General features: G+C 54.9%; 12 protein-coding genes across 12 annotated transcripts; 6 read left to right on the top strand and 6 right to left on the bottom strand.

Moving 5' to 3' along the window:
* Window positions 1-43: 43 nt before the first annotated feature.
* BAUCODRAFT_33555 (uncharacterized protein) lies at window positions 44-2687 on the bottom strand. Its single transcript, XM_007677842.1, has one exon. It carries the CDS (start codon window positions 2586-2588, stop codon window positions 198-200), a length of 2391 nt encoding a protein of 796 aa, XP_007676032.1. The 5' UTR covers window positions 2589-2687; the 3' UTR covers window positions 44-197.
* Window positions 2688-3015: 328 nt separating this feature from the next.
* On the top strand, window positions 3016-4395 carry BAUCODRAFT_47846 (uncharacterized protein; the record flags this gene model as incomplete). Its single annotated transcript, XM_007678022.1, has 2 exons — window positions 3016-4238; window positions 4296-4395. Coding segments are annotated over 2 exons (1323 nt in total), but the record flags the coding sequence as incomplete, so codon positions are not given.
* Window positions 4396-4754: 359 nt separating this feature from the next.
* BAUCODRAFT_70748 (uncharacterized protein) lies at window positions 4755-6350 on the top strand (the record flags this gene model as incomplete). Its single annotated transcript, XM_007678143.1, has 2 exons — window positions 4755-5685; window positions 5752-6350. 2 exons carry the CDS (start codon window positions 4755-4757, stop codon window positions 6348-6350), a joined length of 1530 nt encoding a protein of 509 aa, XP_007676333.1.
* A 52-nt stretch (window positions 6351-6402) lies between these two features.
* Window positions 6403-7314, bottom strand: BAUCODRAFT_122237 (uncharacterized protein; the record flags this gene model as incomplete). Its single annotated transcript, XM_007678195.1, has 1 exon — window positions 6403-7314. One exon carries the CDS (start codon window positions 7312-7314, stop codon window positions 6403-6405), a length of 912 nt encoding a protein of 303 aa, XP_007676385.1.
* Window positions 7315-8084: 770 nt separating this feature from the next.
* BAUCODRAFT_33552 (uncharacterized protein) lies at window positions 8085-8708 on the bottom strand. Its single transcript, XM_007677841.1, has 2 exons — window positions 8217-8708; window positions 8085-8163 (listed from the first exon to the last, which is right to left on the bottom strand). Exon 1 carries the CDS (start codon window positions 8491-8493, stop codon window positions 8260-8262), a length of 234 nt encoding a protein of 77 aa, XP_007676031.1. The 5' UTR covers window positions 8494-8708; the 3' UTR covers window positions 8085-8163; window positions 8217-8259.
* A 26-nt stretch (window positions 8709-8734) lies between these two features.
* Window positions 8735-10208, top strand: BAUCODRAFT_70196 (glycoside hydrolase family 61 protein; the record flags this gene model as incomplete). The annotated part of the gene is made up of 3 exons (XM_007678106.1): window positions 8735-8895; window positions 8957-9706; window positions 9983-10208. 3 exons carry the CDS (start codon window positions 8735-8737, stop codon window positions 10206-10208), a joined length of 1137 nt encoding a protein of 378 aa, XP_007676296.1.
* Window positions 10209-10289: 81 nt separating this feature from the next.
* Window positions 10290-11703, bottom strand: BAUCODRAFT_466821 (uncharacterized protein). The gene is made up of 4 exons (XM_007678194.1): window positions 11002-11703; window positions 10766-10946; window positions 10646-10712; window positions 10290-10585 (listed from the first exon to the last, which is right to left on the bottom strand). The coding sequence occupies exons 1-4, from the start codon at window positions 11587-11589 to the stop codon at window positions 10372-10374; spliced, it is 1050 nt and encodes a 349-aa protein (XP_007676384.1). The 5' UTR covers window positions 11590-11703; the 3' UTR covers window positions 10290-10371.
* A 451-nt stretch (window positions 11704-12154) lies between these two features.
* Window positions 12155-13586, top strand: BAUCODRAFT_70747 (uncharacterized protein; the record flags this gene model as incomplete). The annotated part of the gene is made up of 6 exons (XM_007678142.1): window positions 12155-12232; window positions 12283-12325; window positions 12375-12556; window positions 12603-13133; window positions 13189-13482; window positions 13530-13586. The coding sequence occupies 6 exons, from the start codon at window positions 12155-12157 to the stop codon at window positions 13584-13586; spliced, it is 1185 nt and encodes a 394-aa protein (XP_007676332.1).
* Window positions 13587-14006: 420 nt separating this feature from the next.
* Window positions 14007-17045, bottom strand: BAUCODRAFT_147844 (uncharacterized protein; the record flags this gene model as incomplete). Its single annotated transcript, XM_007678193.1, has 1 exon — window positions 14007-17045. One exon carries the CDS (start codon window positions 17043-17045, stop codon window positions 14007-14009), a length of 3039 nt encoding a protein of 1012 aa, XP_007676383.1.
* A 1490-nt stretch (window positions 17046-18535) lies between these two features.
* On the bottom strand, window positions 18536-22203 carry BAUCODRAFT_33550 (uncharacterized protein). Its single transcript, XM_007677840.1, has one exon. It carries the CDS (start codon window positions 22161-22163, stop codon window positions 18711-18713), a length of 3453 nt encoding a protein of 1150 aa, XP_007676030.1. The 5' UTR covers window positions 22164-22203; the 3' UTR covers window positions 18536-18710.
* A 137-nt stretch (window positions 22204-22340) lies between these two features.
* On the top strand, window positions 22341-22785 carry BAUCODRAFT_33549 (uncharacterized protein). Its single transcript, XM_007677839.1, has one exon. It carries the CDS (start codon window positions 22421-22423, stop codon window positions 22592-22594), a length of 174 nt encoding a protein of 57 aa, XP_007676029.1. The 5' UTR covers window positions 22341-22420; the 3' UTR covers window positions 22595-22785.
* Window positions 22786-23147: 362 nt separating this feature from the next.
* Window positions 23148-27021, top strand: BAUCODRAFT_33548 (uncharacterized protein). The gene has a single exon (XM_007677838.1). It carries the CDS (start codon window positions 23400-23402, stop codon window positions 26787-26789), a length of 3390 nt encoding a protein of 1129 aa, XP_007676028.1. The 5' UTR covers window positions 23148-23399; the 3' UTR covers window positions 26790-27021.
* Window positions 27022-27032: the final 11 nt, after the last annotated feature.

The raw sequence follows: 27032 nt of genomic DNA, 5'->3' as shown, positions 1-27032 counted from the left end.
ATACCGACCCAGCCGTTTCTAAACCACTTTACAATCAGTCGCGACTTGCATCATCTCAGCTCGCCCATATGCGTCCAACCCGACGTCCGGTTCATCGCAGCGGCAGCTACGACCTGCTGCTCCGGGTTCCGATCCCGCAAAACAGCTTGATACAGCACCCAACAGTCAGTCACATCACAACCACCCCTCCTAAACCCTCAAACACTCCTCGTAGAACGTACCTTGAAAGCAAAGTTCAACACCAACGCCACCACAAGCCCCAAACAAACCCCCACTGGTCCCAAAACCGCATCGAAATCCTTCCCACTTCTCCTCTCAATCAAAGCACACCGCCACATGTAAATCCCATACCCCCACGCCGCCGTCAGCACCGCCAAAGCCGTATACACCACCGCCAGCGCTCGGGCGACCGTGTTATCTTGCCCCGCCGCATTGTAAAGTCCCACGGAAAGTGAAGCGAGCAGGATGGCCACGTGCTGCCATTTGATAAAAGTCCTTTGGTTCGCGAGCCAGACTTTCGCTTCGACTTTCACGGGACCGGCGTCTTTGATCCAGTGGTCTGGTTTCGTCACGCCCGGGGGCAGTGGGGTGCGGCGGGAGCGGGCGTATTTGCTTGTGCTGAATGAGGAGGGAAGGAGGGTTTTCAGTCTGCCTCTTCCCGCTGCAGAGGTGGTGCTGGGTTGTGTGACGCCGGTTTCGTCTTCGTCGGGTTCTTCGGCTGTTTCGTTCATTTGGGTTTGTTCTGTTGCTGCGACCGTGCCAAGTCCGTCGGTAGACTTCCCATCGGGACCACGGGGGCTTTTCTTCACTTGTTCTGCCAATGCTGGGGAGCCAGCGGGACTGATAACTTGCTTCTGCCCTTGCTGCAGCGGACTGAAACTCGGTTTCGATTTGAGCAGACTGCCGACCGCGAATTCATCGTCTCGTTCTTTCTGCTTCTTCGCCTGCTCCTCTTCGAATGCTTCTCGCGGATCACGGCGGATGTCTGTCTCCACCATCGACAGCCAGAAGGGAAAAGTGTTGACATAGTCTTCGAACAGTTCCGCGACGCCGTGCACAAACTTGCTGAAGCGTGGCGCCTCTTTGACGAGGTGCGAATGCATGACTTCTTCGATCCAAGGGCTCTGCTTGCCTGAGCGACGGACTTTAATCTCGAGTAAAGCGAAGGGAAAGCGGTTGATCTCGCCTTTGCGGATGGAGGAGAAGGGGTATTCGAGCTCGTTGTTGTCGATGTCTGTACGGTGCCACGCGTCCGGGTCGCGGCACGGTCTGCTGTCGTCGAGCGCGTCTTCACGGATGAAGGCGAGATCGGTATCGAGGCTGATCCGGACACGGTCATCGCCGGGGATTTGGAAAGCGGTGCGGGTGTAGTTTGCTCGCAGCACGGGTTGAAGGTTCTGGTCTTTGATGAAGCTCTGGATCTCTTCCACGGAGGCTTTGTAAGACTTGACATCCTCGCTGTCGGCGCCAGCGCGATCCGAGAGCTTCTGGATCTGCTTCTCCATGTTATACTCACCGCGGATGAAGCGTTGCACGTACTTGTCCTTTGTGGTGATGCGGGACTCGCTGCTCGTGTCGTCTTCCTTGACAGTCTTCTTCTCGATCCAGATCTCCGGCCTGCTGTTTAGTTGGCCATACCAACGCAAACGCAGGGATGAGGCTTCGCCGTGGTCGACCTTACGCGAGTAGAGGGAGAAGGCCGGGTTGTCGAAGTAGATACTGGTGATTGACGGATCCGGTTGACTGCCCTCTACGATCTTGGAGGTTTGAGGGTTGTACACCAGTACGGGCAGGCGGCGGAGGATCAACGTCTTAACTTCGAGTAGATTCTCCGGATGCACCCAGAACTTGTGGCTAACGTACTCGTCTTGGCCCTCCTTCGTCTCGCTCATGCTGGCGTGTCGAGCCTCAGCCCCGTCCAGGTGTTGCCGGATGAAGCTATACATGGCGCTTAGGCGGTAGAGCAGCGGACTGTAGTCCTCTTTGTTGAAGGGGAGCGCAGCTAAGCGGACCTGTAGTAGCGGTCGGACTCGGTAAGAAGCACCTCGTTTCCGGTCATGCTTCTTGGCAGCTTTCAAGAAGCCGGTGTAGTTGATGCGACTGTACTTCTCCAGTTCTTTCGTCTCCTCGGTGATATTGTCAAGCTCTGACAGGACCTCCTTCAGAATCGACTTCTGTTCCTGCTCGCTCGGTACCGACTTCTTCCCGTTGTCGTTGCCGTCGCCATTAGCATTAGCCCCGCCACTCTCTCTGTTGTCATCGGCTCCGGCCGTAGCTTGAGCTTGCCCTTGCACGCCCGCAACGGCAACGGTATCGAGACGAGCCTCACACTTGGCCGTGCGATCCCGCAGCTTTCCTAACGTCTCCTTGTGGAAGGCATGCACCTTTTCGAGCTGTACATTGACCAGCTCGTCTACGAAGCGGCTCTCATCCTCATCCGTCCACTTGTCGTTCGCCGGTTCTGCGGTAGAAGGCGAGCTCGGCGCCGAATCATCATCTCGCAATAGCTTTTTCAGCTTGGCGTAGTCGATGTACTTGTCCCGCCATGGTCCGTAGGCTGACACCTGTAGCGTGCGTCCGAAACGCATTGTTTACGTACCAAATTGAGGTGCAACGAACTTTGCTGACGAGAAAGGAAGGGACAATTGAGGTAAGGAAAGAGCTTCATGAAACTCTCTTTCTGCAGCTCCATTCTCAGAGCTCGTCAACGCGCCATTGGCTGCAGCAAAACGTGCCTGCAGCTGCAGCATGGACCGAGCCGTCAGCCGATGCATGACTCGGCGTTGAATCTATACTACCCTCCCTCAGTCTACCATTAACCGTCAACTTCCACAAAGCAATTCAGCCATAAACACCGTGACACGCTCATCAGGCTAAGTCTACTTCTTCCTCTCCTTCACTGTCTCATTAATTTGTCCACCTCTCCCTTTCAACTGTTGACCACTGGATCGAATCTCCGCCTATCAGGAGCAATTCTGGGGGGTCCACGTCCGAGCGATGGACACCCGGCGAAGGCTGCTTTCTCAGACGCATACCATCTTGGACCAACTTGCTACATCCCCATATCCAGAGCTTCCATCCCCCGAAACCACAAAGCGCCGCGCATCTGTTGCCTTCATTATCCGCATTCAACCCTCCTACGCCCACTGGCCTGAACATAATGAGAAAGTCGACAACCTCTCCACCTTCTTCTCCCACCCTTGGGTCCAACATGGCGAACCAGAGCTCCTCTTCATCAAACGCGCCTCGCGCAAGGGCGACCGCTGGACTTCCCACATCGCTTTGCCGGGCGGCAAACGCGACCCCGCCGACCCCTCCGACCAAGCCGCCGCTATCCGCGAGACGCTCGAGGAAGTCGGACTAGATCTCAACCAACATGCCATACAGTGCGGAAACCTACCCCAACGACTCGTGACGACGCATTGGGGCAAGAAGCCGTTGATGGTGTTGTGTCCGTATGTTTTCTTACTTACGAGTCATGAGATTCCGCCTTTGAGGCTGCAGCCTACGGAGGTGGCGGCGACGCATTGGGTTCCCCTGCGCAGTCTACTGGCGCCTGAGCAGAGGACGGTGGCGTTTGAGGACGTTTCGAGCAGGCTGGCGAACCAGGAGACGGGGGTGAGGAAGTGGATGTTGAGTCTCGTTTTGGGCAAGATGCTGTTCGCTGCTATTGATCTGTTGCCGACGGAGTCATTGCATAGCGCAGAGACGCCTGCTCCTGATGCTCCGAGTCAAACGCAGAGCCACCGAAACATTCGACCGACGCTGTCATCCCGCTACACGGCGCTGGTGCATCGGATTTACACATCAGACCTCTTCAACCAATTCCCTACCCCACCAAAGCCCGGACCTTTACTCCTCTGGGGTCTGACTTTGGGCGTCGTCTCCGACTTCCTAGATTTACTACCCCCGCACGACGCGCTGACGCTTTGGACATACCCTACTTTCACACCACTAGATGTTCGCTTTATTGTGTGGGTGATGACGTACAGGTTTAAGGAGCGCAAGCGGGCGGAATTACAGGCTGGGACCACACTTACCTCGCCTGACGCGAAACCGGCTTTTGGTGCCGCAAGCGAGAGTATTTCTGCCTCCACAGTCTTGGTAGAGAGACCTGGGGTTGGAGGTACAGAGGAGGAAAGACGGACCGATGAGACGGGTTTGCATGGGTTAGGGACTGGAAGTGCGGTGGGAGATGTCAAGGGGAGGAAAGCGGCTGTCGCGACGATGTTGGAAGGGTTCGTGCCTCGCTTTCTTATTGATTCGATTATGCCGGTCATAGCTGATCGGGCTAGGTATTACGATATTGTGCGAAGAGCTGTAGGAGTGGCGTTGGTGGGGAGGGCGAGTTTGGTGGCATTGGTGGTGTGGATGGTTTGGAGGAGGTGGCGGTCGAGGTCAAAGGGACGAGTGTAGGATACATGAGTCAGTTATGAGTCAAGTCGACCTGCGCCTGTGTCACTCACACGGCGAGACGGTTCGGTGTTGGTGAAGCGTCTCTACGGTCAATTGTTCGAGCTGCCGGGGTTGTCGGCTATTGCGGCCATCCAGATTCCAGACGCCGAAACATTGGCCCGAGAAGCCGAGCAATGGTTCCGCCACACTGCAATGGATGACTTCCATCACATTCAGCGTTCAAGCACGTCTTTCCTGCTGCAACTTGTGGACTTCGTCTAAATCTCATATAGCATCTGTGTCACCTGATCGATATAATCTGCCATCTCCTTCCACTTCATTAATTCACCGTACATACAATGGCCAAAACGTACACATACGACGAAGTGCAGCAACACCGCTCAGCGGACTCCTGCTGGGTGATTCTTTATAACAATGTCTACGACGTGACCTCCTTCCTCCCTTCCCACCCGGGCGGCAGCAAGATTATCCTCCAACTCGCCGGCACCGACGCAACGGAAGAATATGACCCCGTCCATCCTCCAGGAACCCTCGAATCATCCCTCCCCGAGTCTGCGAAACTAGGACCCTTTGACACGACAACCTTACCGAAGAGCGAAAAGACGCCTGAAGAGACCACCTCTCACACAAACACAACTGCGACACCAAGCCCAGCAAAAGAGCTCGAGGAAGACCAACCAACATCCCTAGCCGACTGTCTAAACCTCGACGACATCGAAGCCCTAGCAACCCGTAAGATAAGCAGAAAAGCATGGGGTTACTACTACTCCGCCGCCGACGACCTCACCAGCAAAACCCTAAACAACACAGTCTACACCCGCATCCTCATGCGACCCAGGATCTTCATCGACTGCACCAAATGCGACACGTCCACCTCCTTGCTCTCTCACCGCGTCAATGTTCCCTTTTTCGTCTCCCCAGCCGCTATGGCTCGACTTGGCAATCCCGCAGGCGAAGCCGGGATCGCGCAGGCGTGTGGGAAGTATGGGGTCATGCAGGTGATCTCGAATAATGCTAGTCAGACTCCCGAGCAGATCGTAGAAGGTGCGGGAGAGGGACAGGTGTTCGGGTGGCAATTGTATGTTCAGCAGGATCGACAGAAGAGCGTGGAGATGTTGAAGAGGATCAAGAGATTACCGCAAATCAAGTTTGTGTGTCTGACGCTCGATGCGCCGGTGCCGGGGAAGCGGGAACACGATGAGCGGACGAAGAGTGCTGCCGCCGGTGGTGTGAGTGGGAATCTGCCCGTGCGGAGTTCGCTGCAGCAGGGTTCCACTTCCACCACCTCACCCGATCCCCAAGCCAAAACGATGCGATTGGAAGAGAACATCGAAGCGGGCAGCGCGGGAGCAGGAGGAGTCGGCCGCGCACTCTTCGCCGGCACAGCTCCGGATTTGACTTGGAAGACCACCCTCCCTTGGCTACGCCAACACACCGACCTCCCAATCGTGCTCAAGGGTCTACAAACACACGAAGACGCTTACATCGCCAGCCTGCACGCTCCACAAGTCAAGGGCATCATCCTCTCCAACCACGGCGGGAGAGCGATGGATACCGCGCCTCCCTCCATCCACACCCTGTTGGAGATACGGAAATACTGTCCCGAAGTCCTGTCCCGACTCGAAGTCTTCGTCGACGGCGGGATCAGACGCGGCACAGACGTCGTCAAAGCGCTCTGTCTCGGCGCTAAAGGTGTTGGAATTGGACGGGCGCCGCTTTTTGGACTCGGAGCGGGCGGGGTGGAGGGTGTGGAGAGGACGTTTGAGATTCTCAAGGCGGAGACGGAGACGGCGATGCGGTTGTTGGGGGTCGAGAAAGTGGCGGATTTGAGACCGCATCATGTGAATGCGAGGAGCGTGGAGAGGGATATCTATAATGGGGTTGAGAATCCGGGGGTAGAGAAGGTGGGGTTGAGGGTTAGGAGTATGCTGTAGGAGTGCCACAACTTCCCGCCAAAGGTTCATGAAATCATGGATGACGACCTGTTTACGAACAAGCCGCTTTGACAATCTCCTCCAGTTCCTTCTTCCTCAGTTCCTTGACCCCCAACACGGCGTTGTCATTGTTGTGAGTGAAGTCATTCCCAACGTCTTTACCAAACGCCGCCCGCCGAATCATAGGCACAATCCAAGCCATCACATTCCCGGGTTCCGTCTTCAGAACCCCATAAGCCTTCTCCTCCATCGCTCCGCAGTCGACCTCCTTTACCGTCCAGTCCTCCTCACCACCTGTATACTTCTGCGCGAGAGCCAGGATCTGCTTCATTGTCACGCCCGCTCCATGAACCCGCACACTGCGATTAGCAGTTTCTTCCGGGTTGCGAAGGACGCCCACGACGCCACGTCCGATCATCTCGAGTGGAGTCGCTGTGAAAACAATGTCGCCGCCGTCGTATAAGTCAGCTGACTTGCCGGCAACGTTCATGAGGAACCCCGGCGGCTTGAGTCCCCAGTCTAGAAAGGCGTTGTTGTAGACGAATGTATAGCTCGTTCGCGTCCCTTTGGTCTTCTGGATGATGTAATCCTGTACTTCTATCTTAGGTTTGTACGCCGGTAACGTTCGGTTCCGGGGTAAATCGTTGTCGCACCCAAACTCGGACGGGATGATTCGACGGACGCCCGCGGATATAGCGGCATCCGTGAGTGCGATCTGGGATTTGATGCCTGCTGAGCCGAGGGTGCTGATAAGAGCGTCTTGGCCTGTGAGAGCGGACTGGAGGGAGGAGGGGTCGTTGTAGTCTACTTGTGCGATCTTGACGGAGGAGGGGAGGTTGGTAGGATTGGCCGTGCGGCTCAGTGCTGTGATAGTGAAGCCGGCGGAGAGGAGTTGATGAAGGATTGGTTGGCCTAGTGAGCCGGTTGCGCCTGCAAAGGCAACTTTTTGAATTGGGGAGGACATGTCGGAGATGGTCCGGTCTATTGGAGGGATGAGTCAAAGGTCAGGAGTAGATGTTGTTGGAGAGAATAAGAGAAGGCTGGATGGTAGATGGCGATACTACTATTGGATTGAATGGAATGGACAGAGGAGTACGTAACTTATAGCCTACTCCTACTCCCTGCGGCATACGAGGCACATATACATGCCTGGTGGGTGCATGACTTCGGCACCAGGCGTGACGCCACACCCCCGGTAGCTCGGGGCCAATATCACCAAGCGTTCCACCGCATTTAGCTGGGGTGGCTTACAACACGTCCGGCCGGACGGTCGTACGTAAGAACGTTGCGAGTGCCGATGTGTTCTACCCGGTCACATTCGGTGGATTCCATCGATGTGTGAGTAGCACTTCGGACGGAAGCTCACAGCAAACAACGGAATGGTCCCGCGTCGCTTCGTAAGTGAATGACAAAGCTGGTGTGAGAAGTCAGCAAGGTTTGGCGCGCCGTGGAGCCTCCGTCGTTCTCTACGCTTCATTTGGACTAGCTCATCGTACGCAATCGCAGTGACAACTGCTCCCCTCCGCCTTCGTTTGAGGCTTGAGCTGCGTATTGTCCGGTGAGCTTCCCGAATAGCAGCCTCCATCAGTGTCATGCACGATATAAATTGTTGTCGATACTGCACGACTCCACCATCTGTCGCTCGAGTATACTTCAGACTTGCTCAGACGTGATGCGGACGACAGCGCGCAACAATTCAAGGAGCGAGTTTCCGACGACATGATGCTCAACCAACATGATACACCTTGCGCATGCTCCAAGCAATCAATCACGCTCGCGCAATATGGCGACACTGCGAATGTATCGGAACAAAGTACGGTCTTACCTTACTGCCGCCGCCAAGCCTGGCTGAAACCGCAGACAAAGTACTCTTCATCTTCTGTGGCAGTGCCTTTAGCGATCATACCGGTTATTTATGCGAAACCTCTGGTGGTGACTTTGTGTGTTGTTCTCTCCGTTGCTCAACTTGAGACGTCAAGACGCCAAGCCTGGAAACCATTGGCGGATGCTTGGTGCAGCGCTCCGATTCATACAGATGAAACGCCTCGATACGGTGTCGTATGTCAGGTAACTGCCTCACGTGTATTACTCGCTTCACATCGCTATAAACGACATACGAAAGCGAAAATGCATCGGTGGCCATAGGTAAAGTCTTCTCGTACTTATTCTCGGGGGAACGCCATCGAAATATGCTACTCTCTTACTCAACGATCGACATCTTTTCTTCGTCTTGTCTGCAGTGCAGCAACTTCACCGGTCTAGAAACCGCTCACATTCGTTCATTCCGTGTCCTGGTGACACTCATCGCTCCTTAACCGTCATCCTTATCGTTCCACGTCCGCATTACAATAACCCCGTTCTTTCCGTCAATCGCGGACGCCAACATGTCAGTCATCCAGTCTGCGGCCATCCTTGCGTCGCTGGTTGCCTCCGTCGCAGCACACGGACATGTCCAGGGCATCGTCGCTGGTGGCACCTACTACACCGGCTACGATCCTTCGTTCCAATACTCCCCCATCCCACCCATCGTTATCGGCTGGTCCGAGTAAGTCCGCGGACTGCCCTGTTACAAGACTGTTCACGCAACGCTAACGGCTTCCCACCAGCCCACAAGACCTGGACAATGGCTTCATAGCGCCGAGCAACTACACCAATCCGGACATAATCTGCCACCGCAACGCCACCGCGGCTGGCACCTCCGCCCGCATCGCCGCCGGCGACGTCGTCGAACCCCAGTGGACGCCCTGGCCGAGCAGTCACCACGGCCCGGTTATTGACTACCTCGCCAAATGCCCTGGGTCCTGCTCAGACGTCGATAAGACGACCCTCGAGTTCTTCAAGATCGATCAGGTTGGACTGATCGACGATACCACGGAGCCAGGTACTTGGGGCTCGGATCAACTCCTCGCCAACAACAACAGCTGGACCGTTACCATCCCTCCCTCCATCGCACCGGGCAACTACGTCTTGCGCCACGAAATCATCGCGCTACACTCTGCGGGCACGGCGGACGGGGCGCAGAATTACCCGCAGTGCGTCAACCTGGAAATTACGGGGAGCGGGACTGATACTCCGGCTGGCACGCTGGGGCAGAAGCTGTATGGTGCTAATGACTCTGGGATTCTGATCAACATCTATCAGAGTTTGAGCACGTATGAAATACCGGGTCCGAGTTTGTACAGTGGCGCTGTGGCGATGAGCCAGACTCAGGTGGCTATTACGGGATATGCGCCGCTTAGTTCTGGTGGCGTTGCGGTATCGATTGCTTATAGTTCTGCCACAACGACGACGGCCGCGGCAGGATCTTCGTCTGTGGCGCGTTCGACTACCGCTGCGTCTGCGTCTGCGTCGACCGCGTTAGTGGGAAGCTATGCGTGGTCGTCGACAAGTATTCGGGTGTCTGGAACGCCATCTTCGACAGCTTTACCGGCGGCATCATCTTCGCACGTATCTGCGAGCAGGCCAACAGCCTCGGTATCACCACCGGCGGTCATCACCGTCGTCACCACGCTCAACACCACCACTACCATTAGCCCTACTACGACTCACTCTTCCCACACCACTCTCACGACCGCCACCGTCCCAACCTCCCTCCTCGCCGCCGTCTCCTCCGCCGTCGTACCCCTCGAAAGCATCGTCTCTGCCCTCCCGAGCACGGCGTTGACGCAGACACTGCCCACTGTCTTACCGACTGGAACGGCGGTGTCGAGCAACGACACAATCGCCGGCTTGCCGCCCGCAGAGGCACCTCCGGCAGGCACGACATTGCAGGATCTCTTCGCATGGCTCGAATATATGCTTGAGGGGCTAGCGAGTACTGGAGGACGACATCAGAGGGATTTTAAAGAGCGGAAGTAAGGTGAGATGAAGCGAGGGGAAGCTGTGGTGTATACATACACATTCACACACGAAAACTTTCGGCCCGGTGATCGATGAGGGCAGCGAAGATGGCGGGAGGGAGAGGGGCTGCGACGCAAACTGTCTGTCTTCGTTCTCTGAGCTTTCTTTCGATGTTTTTTTCTTACGCTACCGTCTGTACAACAGGAGCCGCTATCCCCGCCGCGGGCATGGTATCTTTCAGAACATCCACCGGCCGTTGAGCCTCCTCCACCTTCGCCTTTAGCGCCGCATAGTACATCTGCATAGCGTTGGCTGTGAACTGGCCACCGGTTACTAACGAATACTTCTCCTTCGGGCCTTGGATGAGAGTGTCTTTCCGCGGTTGGTTGAAGAAACTAATCCTGAGGTCAGCTTGTTGCTGACGTAGTGCTCTTGGAGAGAGAGAATGGGCTTACGCGATGCTGTATCTTTCGCCGTAATAATCGTCCGGCTCGCAGGGTGCTTTGACACGGTGGAATGTGCCTGGGAACTGTTAGCCGCGGAGCGTAAGGTTTGGCGAGTGTGGTTCCACTCACTCTTGAACCTGTCGTCCGACCAGCTCATGAGGAGATCTCCAATGTTGCAGATGATGGCATTCTCCCCAAACTCCACCTTTGTCCATGCATCGCCGTGCCCGAACTCGGTAACGACCTCCCGTCCGGGACATATCTCAAGACCGGACTGTCCCTCCTTCTGGAATAGGAGCGTAAGGAAACCCTGCAATCATTCGAGTCAGCATGTCTTTTTGCTAGGGGAGGAGAACACTACCTACCCAATCCGCATGTGCTCCCGCCCGATGCCTGATCACGCCGTCGTTCGTCCGCGGCGTGGCATAATAGTGAAGCAACCTCAACGTACTTTGCGAGTCTGGCCGTGAGACATCGTGCGCTTTGGTAAAGTAGTCGTCCTCAAACCCCAACCCATTCGCCAAACACACCATCAACCTCTCGCTAACGGCCTGCACTTTATGCATGAATTCCAAAGAGTCAGGCTTAAAGCTGGGTAGATGTTCGTCACCGATCCACAATCCCTTCATATTCTCTCCGAACTGGAGTTGGTACGATTCCTTCTGATCCGCCGCGCCGGTGGAAGGCCGGATTTGGCTTTTGTGCTCGTAGCCCACGTTTTGCGGGTTCCAGGGCACGGTGGCTTTGACTTCATCTGGCAGCGCGAAGAAGGATTCGGAAGCCTTGAACATGTGGTCAATCTCGGGTTGGGAGATGCCATGGTCGACGATGGCGAAGAAGCCGACATTTTCGGCTGCGGAGCAGATCTCGCGGACGATGGTGTCTTTTCTGGTGTCGAAATTTGCAAGGCTGATCTTGGGGATGGTTCGTTGAGCGTACTTGGTTGCTGCCATGCTGAAGCAATGTAGAGAATGCACTCGACGTAATGCTAAGGTTGTTGCTTGTGTCTGGCGTGGTCGGATGAAGGGTTGTTCACGCCCTCGTGCCTTATGTTACGTTTCTGCGCAGAGACTGTACCAAAGTACAGAAACAGTTTCGACGATGACTGTGTTTAGCGGCGGTCATCTTGCAGTGGTGGGTGTGTTCCATGGTGCACTCGGCCGAGAAGTGCATGGTTAGCTTTATCGCTCATATCGGCCGAGATGCAAGGACGATCGCAGAGCGCCTGCACGCTCGTGCAGCAGACAATGTAGCAGTGTTATCGGCTGATAGGAGAATGAAGCCACGCAGAGATAGGTATTCGCGCCCGCAAGCTGGAGGCTTGCATTCACTGACGGCTGAGAGACCAGGGCTACTGCTATCCGGATTATCACATCGAACTGCTCGGCCAGGAGCGCACGGCATAAACGGCCAGAAGGCCATATTACACATTCTGCCGTTGCTTTGAGGCGTGAGGGATCGAAGTCAAGCATACAGTCTACCAGCCAAAGCCAATTCGCAAGTCCACTCCTCCACACAATGTCGCCGGCCGTCATTCTGCCAGAGCCCAGCTTTGTCGTGGAGCCTTTCAACAAGGGCCCGAAGGAGCAGTACAATGTTCGTGGATTCTCATCCGAAACAAGTAATACGATGCTAATCTGTCGTAGTTCGGCGCTACCATCACAGACATCGATCTCAACGAGATTTCCGGTATGTGCAGGCAAAGCCTGTTATCGTGCGTTAACTGACAGCGACGCAGACGCCGACGTCAAGCACCTCAAGGATGCCATCTGGACGCACAAGGTGGTAGTCGTTAAGGGCCAGAAAGACCTTCTTCCCGCCAAGCAGTGGGAACTCGTTACTCGGTTCGATCCAGATGCCAAGCAAGTCCACAGCCATGGAGACATCAAGACATTCCAGAAGAAGGGCGGCATGCTCTCGGTAGGTCGAGTCGATGTTGTCCTTAACGTTTACTGATGTTACCAAGCGCAATCGCGAGGTTCACGGTATCCCTGGCGCTGAGAACGTACGCTTGATTGGTAAGGGCTACCAAGGCGAAGACCACTACGGTCTCAAGAACCTCACAGTCGGTGGTCTATCCGCAGATTTCCACGCTAAGGAGCTGCCACAAGAAGAATTCCAAGCGGGCCATACCCGCTTCCAGCGCTGGCACATCGATGCACCTTTGTACGACCGGAACCCTGCATGGTTCACAACATTGCGAGCCTGCAAGCAACCCAGTGGTGACGATGTCACCATTCACTGGGATGACGACAGTGGAATGAGCATGAAGTCACGTCCTGGTCTCACAGCATTCTTTTCCACCAGTCAACTGTACAGCATGCTTAGCGAGGAGGAGCAGCAGATGGCTGATCATTCGTGGGTTGAGTACTTTCCGCATCCTTACATGGCCATCGAGAACTGCAAGGGCAACGCCAATGGCCTCGGCCTTGCGATCCAGGGCAGGGAGCACACTATCGAAGAGATTGGCGAGTTCGAGGAAGACAAGGTCAAGAGGGTGAGACTATTTCCACAGCCGTTGTCGCTGCTTGAGCGACGCTGATGACCCACAGTACCCGTTCGTCTGGGTCAACCCAGTGACAGGCGAGAAAGCCTTTCAAGTCCACGGCATCTGCGCACGGAGACTGTACATCCGATCCGGTCCGGACGAGGAGCCACGAGTGATCGAGGACATCCCAGAGATCCGCAAATTCCTACACAATATCCAGTACCGCATTTTGAAGCCCGAGTACATCAGCTTGCCTCTTGTGGGGGAAGGCGATATCGTGATGTGGGATAATTACGGCGTTTTCCACAGCGCAGTTGACTACTACCTTCCTACAGGCGGCCCACGAAGCATGCATCAGGTAAGCTCAAGAGCTTGTGACCCGCCGTGCAACACTGACTCGTGCAGGCGAACATTGGTGCAAGCGTGGGCCCGATCGGTCCAGTTCCGATTCCAGCATATTAGCCTAGCGTACAGTCCCAGAATTATTCTATCTAGACCAAAGCGCGCAAACTCGGGATGGTTCCTCGCGTGATGGGCTGCGTCGCCGCTCTTGCTCTCGCGCCGAATAGTGCGGTCGTTATGGTTGTGATGCTCCAGAGTCCCCAATCAACTGCTTCCGTGGTCGGATATCCTGACAGTGAGCAGCTTTCCAACGAACAGCAGGCGTAAAAGTGAGGAAGTCAAGCTGCATCATCCACATCTGGCGGAGACGAGTGCTTCTTAGCCGCGTAGCAAACGACGGTCACGTCGCGTCTGCCTTCGATTGGAGAGCCGCTTATCGTAAACAAAACAGTCCGCGAAGGACTCCTTATCGCCGCTAGCAGCGTGTCAAGTTAGCAGCATGAAATCTACGTCAGTGACTGTTCATGAGACGTCTTGGCCTCACTGGATGTCTACGGGCATAAAGCTGTTCGCCATCTCCGCCTGAGCCGTCATGTAGTCGGCCTCCTGCTCCTCAGACAGCGACTGCATAAGGAGTTGATCCTGATCAGCGACAACTCCATCATTCAATTGACTTGTGTCTGTGTTCGTGCTCGGATTGGTGGTGACAGTATTGTCCACATAGCCGCCAGTGTCAGTGTTGTTGTTGTTGTTGATGACAGAAAGTGGATCACCACCATTGTCATTGCCTGATTGAGTACTCTGCTCGTGTCTTTGCCACAGGCCGTCCACATTGTTCGCAAGGCTTGCGGCGCCTCCAAGCGCGCTGAACGCTTGCAGCGGGTTAAATCCAGATCCATGCGCATGCGGTAGACTAAGACCTCGCTGGCTGTCAGAAGCGTAGGCGGCGGTCGCTTGTTGGGGCTCATGAGTGCCGCGCTGGTCGTGTACGTACTGCGCCTGCTGGTACACCGGAGGCTCACTGGGTGGCGCATATTCAGCTTGTTGAGTGCCGTAGAGATGTTGCATGGGCTCGCTTGATGGATTATATGGAGGCTGCTGTGTGTCCTCAATAGGTTGTCCAAACTGAGCGTGTTGGGTCGGAGTCTGGTGTTCTGTGGGCTGCTGTCCGAAGTGAAGTGGATGACTGGGCGGCTGCGAATACTGCCACTGTGGTGAGATCTGAGCTTGCTGGTCAGGCAGTAGCTGTTGCGTATGTTGGCTTTGAGGCATTGTCTGAGCGGGGTGGCTGTACGGAGATTGTTGAGCGTTTTTGAATGGTTGATCAGAATGTGCATGCTGCGTAGGGCCTTGCTGTCCTGGGCTTTGCTGACCATAAGGAGATTGCTGGGCAGGCTGCTGAGCACCTCCAACGTTCTGCGCAAATTGTGCTTGTGGGACAGGAGGTTGCTGGCCGGGATAGTATTGCTGGTGAGGCTGCTGACTAGCTCCAGGAGCTGGCGCGAATTGAGCCTGCTGCACTGGCTGCTGTGCGTATTGGATGGGCGGAATGGCGTGCAGAGTGCCTCCGACCGATTGTACGGAGTGAGATTGCTGCATCGGCTGTTGCTGTTGCATAGGTTGCTGTCCAACACTGGGCTGAGGAGAATACTGTGACTGCTGGTTCTGCTGAGCAAAGTGAGCCTGAATGATCGGCTCATGTTGGTGCGGCTGCTGATGGGGTTGCTGCATGAACTGCGCTTGCTGAATACTCTGGAGTTGCTGGTTCATTTGCATCTGCGCCTGCGTCTGTACATTCGGCAATGCTTGTACATTTTGCTGCGCCTGAACCTTAAGCTTGGCGGCTTGTGTCTTCTTCGTCATGTTATGTATTGCCTGTGCATCCTTGAGCGGATCAATTCCAACAACAAGACCGGCCAGTTCGCCCACAACAGCACCCGTGATGGCTAGTTTAGGGTGGTCATTCACCCATTTCTTGGTATTGTTCATCATCTTCTTCATCCGCGTCTCCTTGATTGCAGGCATCTGTGGGCCGGGTGCCGTAACGTGATGCTCATTCGTCGATTGAAGCACTTGAGGAGCACTTGTTACGTGGTGCATCGCCGGACGCTCAGTTTGCTGACCTAGTACAAAGCCCGGTAGAGTCTGTACTTCATGAAGCGCCGGCATTGACGGGCGATGCTGTTGGTGACTAGCATCGCCAGTATGAGAAGCATTCAGTGGTACTGATGCATGTCGCCCACCAGGTATCGGAGTATACTGCTGTGGTGGAGGCGGGAACGTCGGAGAAGCTGCGCTTGGCGGTGAGGAGGCCGGTGGGCCAGGGCTTTGAGGTGGCACGGCCTGCGAGTATCGGTTCGCAGTCAATGGAGGCGGTGGAGGGAAGATGTTTGCGACTGGCGGAGTGGAGGCGGTTACTGCTTGGTAAGAACTTACAATTGCCGGCTGGGGTTGCGTATTGTACCGCCCTAGAGAGTCTGCCGAACCATATGCTGGCTCAGTGGGCTTTGTCCACGTAGACTGACCGGTCGACGTGTTCACGTAGAACCAGGCCCGGTACTGTTCGTTCCAAATCGCCTGAAAGCCGGGCGGATGGTTCGGTGGTGGTGGCTGTAGGTTTGGAGTTGTCTGTGTGGGACGAGGCGGTAGCGGAGGGGCGGCCTCTTCGATATGCTGGCTTGCCGGGGATGGTGCATACAGCTGGACTGGCAAACCGGCCACGGGCTGGGGTGGGTACGTTTGTGGAGGCTGCGGAGCCGGTGCTTCGTTGGCCTGAGACTGCGGCGTAGGCTCCTGATTATGCCAAGCTCCAGGCATTGTCCTGAGTTCTGGCGACGTTGTTGACGTAGCATTTAGAATGTTAGCATGCTGGGTCTGCTGTACCGGAGCCTGCGGAGCTGGTGGTGGTGTCACTTGCGAATGGCCGGTCAATGGCGGGATGGACTGCTGTACAGCTGTTGGCGCGAGGGCGCTCGGTGGGTTCAGTAGCTGACCCTGCGAACTTTGCGGTGCTGCGGCGTAGGGCTGTGCTACCGGCTGCCAATCGCTCTGCATACTAGATGCATTCGCGGAGGCTGACGGTAAGCTGCTTGTCGTCGCGTGCGGTGAGTATGGAACATATGGTGAAGAAGGGTCCGAAGCGGGCGCTGTTGCGTTGGTAGCAGGCGCAGGTGGCGGAGGTGAGTATGCCGTATACGGCGACGCGTTGTTGGACATGGGCGAGGCAGGTGAAGAGCCCGATACAGGCTTTCGCTTTGTGGGCTTTCGTGTAAACACAGCTCCGTATGGGACACTCTCCTGACTGAAAGACATGGAGCTTACACCGGCAGCGACGTCTGTCACCAAGTCGGATGCCGGAGACCCTGCAGTTGGAAACGGTCCCGCTGTTGAGGGAGCTGTCGTGTGGGCATTCGTGGTTGTATGGAACACTGCCGAAGGTGCCATGCTAAACGCCGCTTCGTCGCCGAGACTGGGAAAGTGATTTTGCGTTCGTCCCGTTGCTGTGTGCATGAACATGATCTTCTGCGTGGTCGCATCAATGTGCCACTGCCAGCCGGCTGGTAGAGGCGGCGCCGCCATGGCAGCACTTATAGATGAGCGCCCGTTCGCGCCGTTTGGATGACTTGTGAATCCGCTCGCACGCACTTCTAAGCTACCGTGCTTGGGGTGAGGTCTGGATAGGGATGCATCTCGGTGTCACGGAGATGGCTCGAGGTGCACTAGAGCCGCATCGCAGAGAGCTACCCTCACCGGTGCAGCTGTTGCACTTAAACAAATGCGACCAATGGAATACTGGGAGCAGTGGCATGGGCCGACTCTTTCGGGACTGACGCCGTCGCTACTGCAGGATGCTGGCTGGGTAGAAGTGCCATCTTTTGATCAGGCTGCGGGACCTACCTCACTTACCGTTCACGCCGGTCGACGGACAGTCGACTGACGTTGCCGCCTTTCTGCTATGATACTCTAGTATCGCAAGGATCTCGGACTGACGGCCCATGGAGGGTCTTTTCAATTTATGGCATGCCATCTTGGCGTTACCGTCAGCTTTCTGGGTTAGATGAGCTGGGCTGCAGGACCTGCATAAGAGCTTGAGCTTGGCGCGAAGCTTGACCATCTTTGATGAAGGGAAGCGAAGAGGCGTCAAGGTTCGACACATCAAGGACAGAAGTCCTACCCAGAACACCAAGCACTTCGAAGATATTCCGCTGCTAACGCTACTGACATCCCGCACAGTGGCAGGAGGATAAAGTCTCGTAAAGGCAACGATCGCCCTTCATCGATAGCCGGCAGTGATTCACTAGCTGCCTTCCCGGACTTAGGGAGCATGTGTTTCCACCGTTGTCCCACAGCGCACGATAGAGGGCAGAGTTGAGGTAGCTGGGCGCACACCTTAAGGTGTTGTGGCTGACCAACTTGCGCGCCGATATAGCTCTTATATCGTCTTCCTTCCACAACTTGTGGACGACTCTATCTTGCTATAGTCGAGTGAAGTGGAAGTGGGACCATGCACCGCAACGACTTCTGACATGAAGACGTGAATACGTTGCGCGCCTCACTCCTCGCTCGTCCGGCTCTCTCGACTCTCTTTGTCTTCTACCCTCTTTTGGTTCCTGTGCGTTCGAGATCTATCCACCGGTACCTCATACGAGATCCACATTCTGCCGTTTGGCTGCAACATTAGCCGAGTGATCTTTCTCTTTCCCAGCCAAGACAAACCTGTTGACAAGCGTGACTTCGGAAGCAAGGAGCACCGGTATGGACAATTGATCCCAGCCTCTAGCTTATCCCCGTAGGGTACTATGGAGCCTGCCGATATGTATTAGTATTGTATCCTCTTTGCAATAGTTGTACTTCCTGTTGATCTGCTCCACAAACGTTTGCAAGCCCAGTAAGCTGTTGTAGGACCATTAGAAGCATTTGATCGTGCAACTATCTTAGGACAGCGATATGCTATTATAACGTCCCGATCCATTGATTAGGTCGAAATGGCTGTGGTAAGAGCTACCGTACAGTAGAGGCACATAATCGGTCTAGGATGTCTGCGGCTTTCAACACCAGCTCCCAAAAGCATTGTTAAATGGATAAGCCACTGTGGGTCAAGTGGTTACTATCACCCTTCAATCATCACCCGAGTCAGCTATGGGTTGTAAGCTGCGGAGAGGCCGATGAAAGTTTGCGACAGGCTTACAAGCTTGAAATGCCGGGCAGCTAATAGTACAGGGTATCTTGACCAAAACGACTACTCTACAGCAAGGCCACCTGCTCATCGGTCAAGGACGTGACAAGGCCGCCGAGGTCCACCTTCCCATAACGCTCACCGCGCATCTCCTCCCAACCCACCACCACCTTCCGCGCGAGACTCTCGCGGAGATCTTCCCCCTTCCTCCCCTTCTGCACCCGCAAACAAATCCGTACGACGTCCAAAGACGCCACCATCCCCTCCACGTCCGCCCGGACGAGCTCGGGTGGCGGAGCTGAGTAGCAGCGGAGCTGCATCGTCTGTGAGAAGGTGTTGCGGATGTCGAAGGCGAAGCGGACGTGGCTAGCATCATCTGAGGAGACATCGGGGTTGCTGAGGTGAAAGACAGGCGTAACGGTGAGACGTAAGGGCACCTTGAGCTTGCGAAAATACTTGTCCGAGTCTTTGATAGGCGCGGCACCATAATAGATATCTATGTCCGCGTTGGCAGCGCCTACAACGCCATTCGCGCGGATATTGAAGCGCCGAGTCTCGCCGGGTTGTATGACAGGGCCTGCGTGCCCAAGATCACGGCCGTCAGAAACCAACCCCTCAACGGCGGCATATTTGCCTTTAGCGCTCACGACCTGCGCGGGATAGTGCGTAGTATTGCGGACGGTCACCGGTATTCCCTCCGCCATCTGCCCCTCCAGAAGGGCGATTGCTGAACCGGCAGCGGACACCGAGTCGATGGCAATCAGAGGCATGCAGCCGATCGCACTGGCTGGGACAGCGACAGGCGTTCCTACTTCGGTCGTCGAGGGCTGTGCACTTGATGCCGGCGTGAGTGCTTTCAGTCCCTGCAATTTGGCAAGGGTATCCGGCTGTGAAGCGTAAGGCTTAGCGTGGATGCGAAACGTGCTTTCGTGGCACCCAGCAACTTTGATACGACAGCCATTGATCTCAAAGTCACCGAAATCTGTGCTGGTGATCGCTATGGTGGTCTTGAGGAGCTGTGACGGGCGAACCTTGAAGGGAGTGAAGTTCTGGGTCTTTAGCTGAATCCGGTCTTCGCAAGAGGTAACGAGGCTGAGTGACTCGATATCGATGGACACCTCCAACGTGTTCTGCAAAGTTATCTGGACAGCAGTGGGTTGGTTACCGAGGATGACCGCGCGAGCGACAGTAGCAGGCGCCGCGCGATGGCTGGCATTCGGGTCGTACAGCAGAGGGTTGATAGGACCGCTATTCTGGTTTGTGGACACAACCACGTTTGCCTTGCTTCCGCGGATGAAGGGATACAAAGCACATGCGGGACTGCGAGCTGGGAAGACAAGCCCACGCACAAGGAAAGGGTCCCAGTATGTGCCTTCCACGGGTTCGAGACCGAGATGCCTGGACACGCCGATGGTGCGAAAGATAGTGTTGCTAAGGCGCGATTGCTCCTCTTTGGACAGCGGCACACTGCCAGCATCCGGGATCGTGTCAATGGCAGCTGACGGCGTGACGGCCTTCAGCAACGCCTCGGCCCCCCTGATGACGCCCTGTGGATCGGGCTGGGCCTCGCTAAAGGCAAGGATGGCGCTGATGACTTCAGCCTTAAGTACGGCAGAGCCAAAAGCAAGCGAAGACTGCTCTTGTTCTGTCATCGTCAACATTCCTTGCAGCTCGTCTGTCACCGACTGAAGTACTTGAGACGTTGGCACAGTGCGACCGACCGGCAAGTCTGTCGAATTGGCGGGATCGGTAGATGGCTTTGATAGGTTACCTTCACCGAGCGGGATACCGAAAAGCTGCGCGAGGTTCTCTACCATCTCCTTGACACCATTGCTCTGCGCCGCGATGTTCGAGATTGCGAGAGCTCCAGTGTCGGCAGAGAGGCTCGCTGCCGGATGGACGCCGGCTTCAGCAGCGCCAATCTTGCGTGCCTGGTTCAGACCTTCCGTGAGCTTGATGAGGATCTCTCTGAGCACAAGCGCCTCCCTACGCTTATAATCAATCGACAGAAGTACTGCAGCGACACCGGCCAGCAGGCGGACCTGCTCCGCGATCGGCATGTCGCTCATATCCGTCCGCTGCACATTTTCCGCCAGAGATGCTATGTCCGACCGCTGGATGTTGGCTGCTTCACCAGCGCCGACTGGATGCTTGGGCAAACCCTTCGTGGAGTCAGTTATAAGGGCGTTGAGTGTATTCTGGTCAAGCTCGCCGCGACAGTGGAAGAGGGTCGTCAATAGCTTGCAAAAGCGGATTTTGACTTCCCCAAGAGCTAAGGTCGGAAGTACGAGCTGGCCTTCTCCTGCTTCATATAAACTCAGGATGTGCTTGAGAAGTTCCGGCAAGGAGCTCGATAAACGCTTGAGTGTGGCGTTGTGTACGGCTTCTTTGGACCGCCAGTCGGCAGGCTGGCTGAATGACAACTTCTGGACGTGCGCTGAGCTGTTTCGGTCTGCTGGCGGATAGCAAATTGATGGTATTTGGAAGTCCTGACCAGATTCGCTGAGAAGCAGCAGACACACAACGATGCACTCCAGCCCTTTGGCGTACCACAAACAGTCAGAGAGCTTGCGCGCGGTTTGTGTGTGCTCTGTTAGAGTGTGCAAAGCTTCCTGCCACTGGCCAGACTGCAGCTGGACTTGTCCGAGAACGATGCCAACTCTGGCTTTCCCGCGAAGTTTCGCATTGTACGGTGGTGCAGCGGCCTGACTGTGGCGGTGTGGCGACTGGACACGATCTAGGCTCGATGGCCGGATGTCGGTCCTGCTCTTAGTGCTGGCTCGACTGTCTGATCGCGAGATAGGGCTTTGTTGTACGTGCTCGAGGGGAGTTGGTGGTGGTGAGCGAACACTGCGCGATGGCGGCGGAGAGGGATTCTCGCCCACTGGACTGGTCACTTCCGCAGCTTGCGGCGAATCCGTATGATTCAGAACTGGTCTGCCTTCGTCACTATGCAAGCTAAGGGGTCGTTGCAAGTTCCTCGACGGTCGCAAGGGGGTTTGAATGCTTAGCAAAGCCTGTGTAGCCGATGCATAGGCGCTGAAGTCACGCAAAAAGCTGCTTGCGACGCTGCCTAGGGCGTCTGCAAAAGCCAGCCCTTCCTCGTCTTCTCCCGCTCTCGCAACGCGCGTTACATTATCTGCATTTTCTACCGTTCCTCCTCCGGGCTGTGGTAGCAGCAGCAGATGGCGATGTACTACTCGCGGATATTGCTCTCTTAGCCGTTCCAATGCTGCATGAAGCTGTTCTTCTTCGTTCTCACTGGCGCTGAAGCCATTGCTAACTCCGACGACCAGTTGCGTCTCACGGCAGTGTTCGTATGGGGATAATAGCTGCTCATTGTCACTCGGCGGCGCGGTGGTATAGTCGAAGAAAAGCGACTGGCTGTCGCTGAGTTTGATGATAGAGGCGTCTTTACATAGCCCACGTACGATCCTACCAAAGCGCTCTGCTTCTATGCGTCCTACGGGCAATACAACCACACGTATTGCGACCGGCGCAATAGGAGAGAAGCGATCCATGTCTCGTAAAGTCGGGCATTTTCGATCGGACGAAACACCGACCGCTCAGGGCACAATTCCGGGCAAGAGTCTTGCCCGAAACGCCTGTCCTCTCGAACAACACTCTCCTACGGCCACCGGAGTCATCACCATACTGGAAATCATAAGGGGACTTTGGTACCATAAGGCCGATAATGGCTGGTGCTTCACTTTCTACGTCATGAACATGTCATTCCCAATACAACAGCACTACAGAGTAGTCCAGGTCCTAGACATCAATGACTGCATCCTTTCAACGTGATCGTGACAGCACGATGGATCTCACAGTTCCTTATGCTTGCTTTTTGCGATCAAAGATGTCTTCGTACAATTATACCACCCATATGGATACCAGGCCATGGATTTGCACCCATCTTAGGAGCCCTAAACAACTGACAATCAGTACCTTGTGACGGAGCGGCAGCGTCAAAGTACTTCGTCTTCTATGACTGCGCATATGCCGTGTGGTTCATGCTCTGTACATAAGCATCCTGCCGGGTCGCTGAGTCAACTCGAGCGACTCACGGCCAGCAAGCCTAGCATGTGCCTAGCAGATGACGGGGGCAGCCAACACACAAGTAGAGGTGGATTCTAACGCTTTGGGGACCGAGGAAAGCAGCCTAGGTACAGGAACTTTAAACGAAGCTGTTGACGACGTGGTCGTCCGCAGGCTGTACCAGAAGGTAATGAAAGTAGCTTTTCTCGCATCAATTCCACCGAACCCTTTTAATGCTGTCGCTGCGGCAGTCTCTTCCCACAACTCCTTTGTCACGAACCAGCTGACTAGCAGTGCGCATGCGTTGTGCATTCACGAAGAAAAGGCGACAATAGTCATCGCTTGCATTACGAAAATATGGCTTTTCCAGGTGAAGTTCGATTACCCCATCTTCGCCTGACCAATGCGTGAGCGGTAATCAAATTTGACGTAATGCAACATGCCCTTTTCCCGCAGTAATTGTGCCGACACTTAATTCTTTCAAAACCTCCCTATGCGTAAAGCTCACCTCCTAAAGAACTGTACAACAACACGGCAAGTGGCAGACAATGGCCATCATTAATGCATGAGCACCGCAAGACGATGCGGCGGAAAATGCACCTACCTGGTGGTGCACAACCCGGGCGACCTCGTGAAGAGGCTTGCTCAATTGAGCCAGACGGCATGATACGGCATGCGCACCGCTTATGATCCGTCCTTTATCGTATATCCGCAGACATGCGATGGATCCCGATGATAGTTCCACTTCGTCGGCGTTGCGGAGGTCGATCGGCCCTTCGCACGAGCTTCCAACCACCACATTGTCTGGCTGCGATGTTGCACCCTTCGAGCCTTGGGTCTGCGAACTTCTCACTTTGGAAATCCGTCGGCATATGAGAGGTGGTGACGCTCAAGATGAGACCAACCCTGACCACCTTGGATTACGGACCAGCACATTGGAGAGTGCCATTAACAATGCTTCTCAACTTCTCCAGCAACAAGCGAAGTGGTTCACTCCCCAGGCGCTGGCTCGTCTCCTTGGAGCAGTTTGTGAGGCGAAGAGCACGACCTCTTCCGCCACTCTGCAGGCAGCTCTACATTTCGTCAACACTGCCTTCACTTATGCTCTGCTGCCAGTCGCGTGCATCTCCGAGATTGTCCGATTTCTGGCACAGGCTTACTACAGCGCATCGAGAGCCCAGAGGACCAGGAAGCTCGGAGCCGCCGTGTGGAGCACTGTAACGCGACTGCTGGAATCTCACATTGGTGAGTTGCTGGTTGAAGCCTTTCTGACTGCCTTGAGCGACAATGCGGAGTCTAGAAGCGGCTTCAGCACAACCACTGGTGCGCTGATGTTGATGTTGGAAATGCTGCGGAGCAGAAAAGAAGGCATGCCGTTGATCAATCCAACAATTTTGATTCTTCGTCTGGAGCAGTTGACCAGTCGTACCATGGATGCCGTCATTTTAGAGCACGTCGCAGAGTTGCTAGCAGAGTTACTGGCTAGTGACGCTCGAGTGTCACTGCTCAGAGGTGATGGAGGCTGGTCGAAAGTGCTTAATGTGGCTTTGCAGTGCTCTCGAATCTCTCTACTTTCGACATTGCTCGGTCTTAAGGACTTTCCAATGGAGCCATCTGCTTTCAATACCTATTTCGAGCTATGCTTGCAGCTCGGCCATGAAATGACCGAGGAGTCGTGGCGAAGTGGCCTTGCTCATCGCTGGCCACTCGCAGCATCTGAGCAGAAGCCTGAGCATTATCGTGCGTTGATCCCGCAGTTGTTTGCCTTTGCACGGAACGAGCAGCAGTTGCGTGCTCTGAGTGAACGAGGTCTCATCACTCATCAGCTTTTGAACGGAAGCCACAGTCTCGTCACGATAGAGATGGGAAGGGCATACGCCAAGCTTCTCAAGGATTTCACGACATCAGCGGCCGTAAAACACACCCTGGCCGAGATGCTGATCCAGCTGTATCTCGCACAGCCAAACCAGCCCATATTCGATCTCTTGTGCGAAGTCGCTTCCTTCTCCTTCGATGTCGCCAGCTTTCTCTTCGGCTTGCGTGCCGACATCACAGGCGTAATCTACACTCGCTACGATGCGCTTTCTGAGCGTCTCACTGCTACGGGCACAGCTTCCATCACACCCAACCCAACATTAATGACATGGCACGCCGCCATATTGAACGCTTTTCGGCGTGGTGCTGACAACTGGGATGTCTATCATTGTTTCCTTCAGCAGACAAAATACCTTGTCGGCAACCACACATTTTTCGCCGGTCAAATGGCGTTCATCAAAGAGGTTCAAGCTACCATCCGCGGAGTGTTGCAGTCAAGCAGCTTCACGGAGCCTCCATTACATACTGGCTTGGGAAAGGCCTACATCATTTCACACCTAATACAGACACTGGTCGCCTCCTTGAGCTATCATCGTGCAATGTCCCAGGACGAAATTACCGATCTTGTGTCTCTTTTCAACGACACCGCAGGCTCGCGCGACCACACGGTCAGCATCGCTTGCATCCACGCCTTGACCGTGTGCTGCTACGAAGTGCCAGACATTATGAGCAAGTACATGGAAGACGTGGTAGACAAGATGACAAAGATGGTCACACAGAGGTATCTCGCTATCCATGTCTTGCAGTTCCTATCCGGTCTCTCAAGGCTACCTGACCTCTACCACAATTTCACCGTGAACGACTACAAGAAGATATTTGCTGTTTGTTACAACTATCTACAGACTACCCGAGGAGTACAGACCATCGCTGAACGGAGGCAAACGCCAACCTCTGAACGCAGCTCGGCAACCACGAAGGACGAAGAAGCTTTTCCCGAATACGTGTATGCGCTGGCGCACCATGTCATTACGTTCTGGTATATGTCCCTACAACAGCAGCACCGGGACCAGCTCAAGCCTTACATTACGGGTTGCTTGACTTACGATGTTGACGGCCAGGCTCACATTGAAGACCAAGGCTTAGTGACGGTGGACATGATGGACCGAAAAGACGCCGAGGCTAGTGGCGATATTACCAGCTCCTTGAATGGAAGCAATCTGCATTTTGACCACTGGGAAGGTCGCCTTGTTGAGCGACAACGCCTTGCTGGGATGCTGTTGATCAGTACGAAGACATCACTGCGGAGCGGTCGGTCGCTTGTGACCGTACGTCGACCGTCTGGCACGACCCATCGACTCGTGACACCGGCGATTGGTAGCGCCGTGAGAACCAAGGCTACTGTACAATCAGATGTTGGCGACTTTCTCAGCATCGTACCGGCCGATGACCATGGCATCACTTATGGTACCATCACCGTACCTAGTAACTTCTCAACTCTTGGTACTGGCGGTGTTGTTACGCTGCCTGAAGACGACGCGGTCACTCGTGCGATTCGATCGTTCGACCGCACATCAGCATTGGACTCGCACAAAGCTGGCGTAATGTACATCGGCGAGCGGCAAACAACGGCAGATCGAGTTTTCCTAAATATATCTGGCTCGACGGACTACAGAGAGTTTGTCAGTGGGCTTGGAACTGTTGAGAGGCTGAAAGGCGCCGGCTTCAATACTCAGGGGTTAGATCGCTCAAACGACGCGGATGGCGAACATGTCATGGTCTGGAGATACAACGATGTCACGGAGCTAGTCTATCATGTTACAACGATGATGCCGAACGATGATGACACCCACGAGAACACCGGCCGTAAGAAACGGCACGTTGGCAACGATCATGTGACCATCATCTTCAACAACTCGGGAATTCCTCATGACTTTAACACCCTTTATAACATGTTTCCTGGGCAACTGACTTACGTCTACATCGTAATTGCGCCGTCAGCCAGAACGAACTTCATGCAGGCTCGCACAGAGAACGTTCATACGGATAAGAGAGATCGGTTCTATACGGTGCAGGTCTTCACCCGTCCGGATTACCCGAACCTATCGGCAGCGGCTGAAGAGAAAGTCGTCTCTGGTGCATCGCTTCCGGGCATGGTGCGGAGCTTGGCGCTTAATGAATGCATCATGAGCTTAATGTGGACTCAGAGGAACGACTCTGCACAGTATCCGTCATCTTGGCGGAGCAGAATGGATCAGTTACGGCGTTTGAGGGAACGGTATGGCGGAAAAGCAGCATAGGCGGAGAGATACCCAGGGCATGCATAGCTGCCTACACAGCTGGAAAGGCGCATCTGTTTGGATTCCTTAGGTGCATGGAGGCGCGGGATGGATTGAGGCACAATCAAACGACTTAACTCCGGGAGAGCATCATATCGATCTTGTACCACTTGTTCTGTGCGTGTAGTGGATGCTCTAGGTGCCCTTTTATGACGCCGGCAACTTCCGTCAACTGAGCGGAGCGATTCCCGCGCTTTCAGCTTT

Source organism: Baudoinia panamericana, assembly GCF_000338955.1.
Source record: "Baudoinia panamericana UAMH 10762 unplaced genomic scaffold BAUCOscaffold_6, whole genome shotgun sequence".
NCBI classification, from domain to species: domain Eukaryota; kingdom Fungi; phylum Ascomycota; class Dothideomycetes; order Mycosphaerellales; family Teratosphaeriaceae; genus Baudoinia; species Baudoinia panamericana.
The sequence above is the reverse complement of the archived record's forward strand: the minus strand, read 5'-3'. Positions and strand labels throughout refer to the sequence as shown.

Excerpts from the sequence above, each read along its gene's own strand:
- BAUCODRAFT_466821 (XM_007678194.1), bottom strand. The coding sequence starts at position 11,589 with ATGGCAGCAACCAAGTACGCTCAACGAACCATCCCCAAGATCAGCCTT. Across the intron at positions 10,947-11,001 it reads CGGGAGCACATGCGGATTGG|GGTTTCCTTACGCTCCTATT; the intron begins GTAGGTAGTGTT and ends GAATGATTGCAG. Across the intron at positions 10,713-10,765 it reads GTCGGACGACAGGTTCAAGA|GCACATTCCACCGTGTCAAA; the intron begins GTGAGTGGAACC and ends AACAGTTCCCAG.
- BAUCODRAFT_33550 (XM_007677840.1), bottom strand. The coding sequence starts at position 22,163 with ATGGATCGCTTCTCTCCTATTGCGCCGGTCGCAATACGTGTGGTTGTA.
- BAUCODRAFT_33555 (XM_007677842.1), bottom strand. The coding sequence starts at position 2,588 with ATGCGTTTCGGACGCACGCTACAGGTGTCAGCCTACGGACCATGGCGG.
- BAUCODRAFT_33549 (XM_007677839.1), top strand. The coding sequence starts at position 22,421 with ATGACTGCATCCTTTCAACGTGATCGTGACAGCACGATGGATCTCACA.
- BAUCODRAFT_33552 (XM_007677841.1), bottom strand. The coding sequence starts at position 8,493 with ATGGCCACCGATGCATTTTCGCTTTCGTATGTCGTTTATAGCGATGTG.
- BAUCODRAFT_33548 (XM_007677838.1), top strand. The coding sequence starts at position 23,400 with ATGGATCCCGATGATAGTTCCACTTCGTCGGCGTTGCGGAGGTCGATC.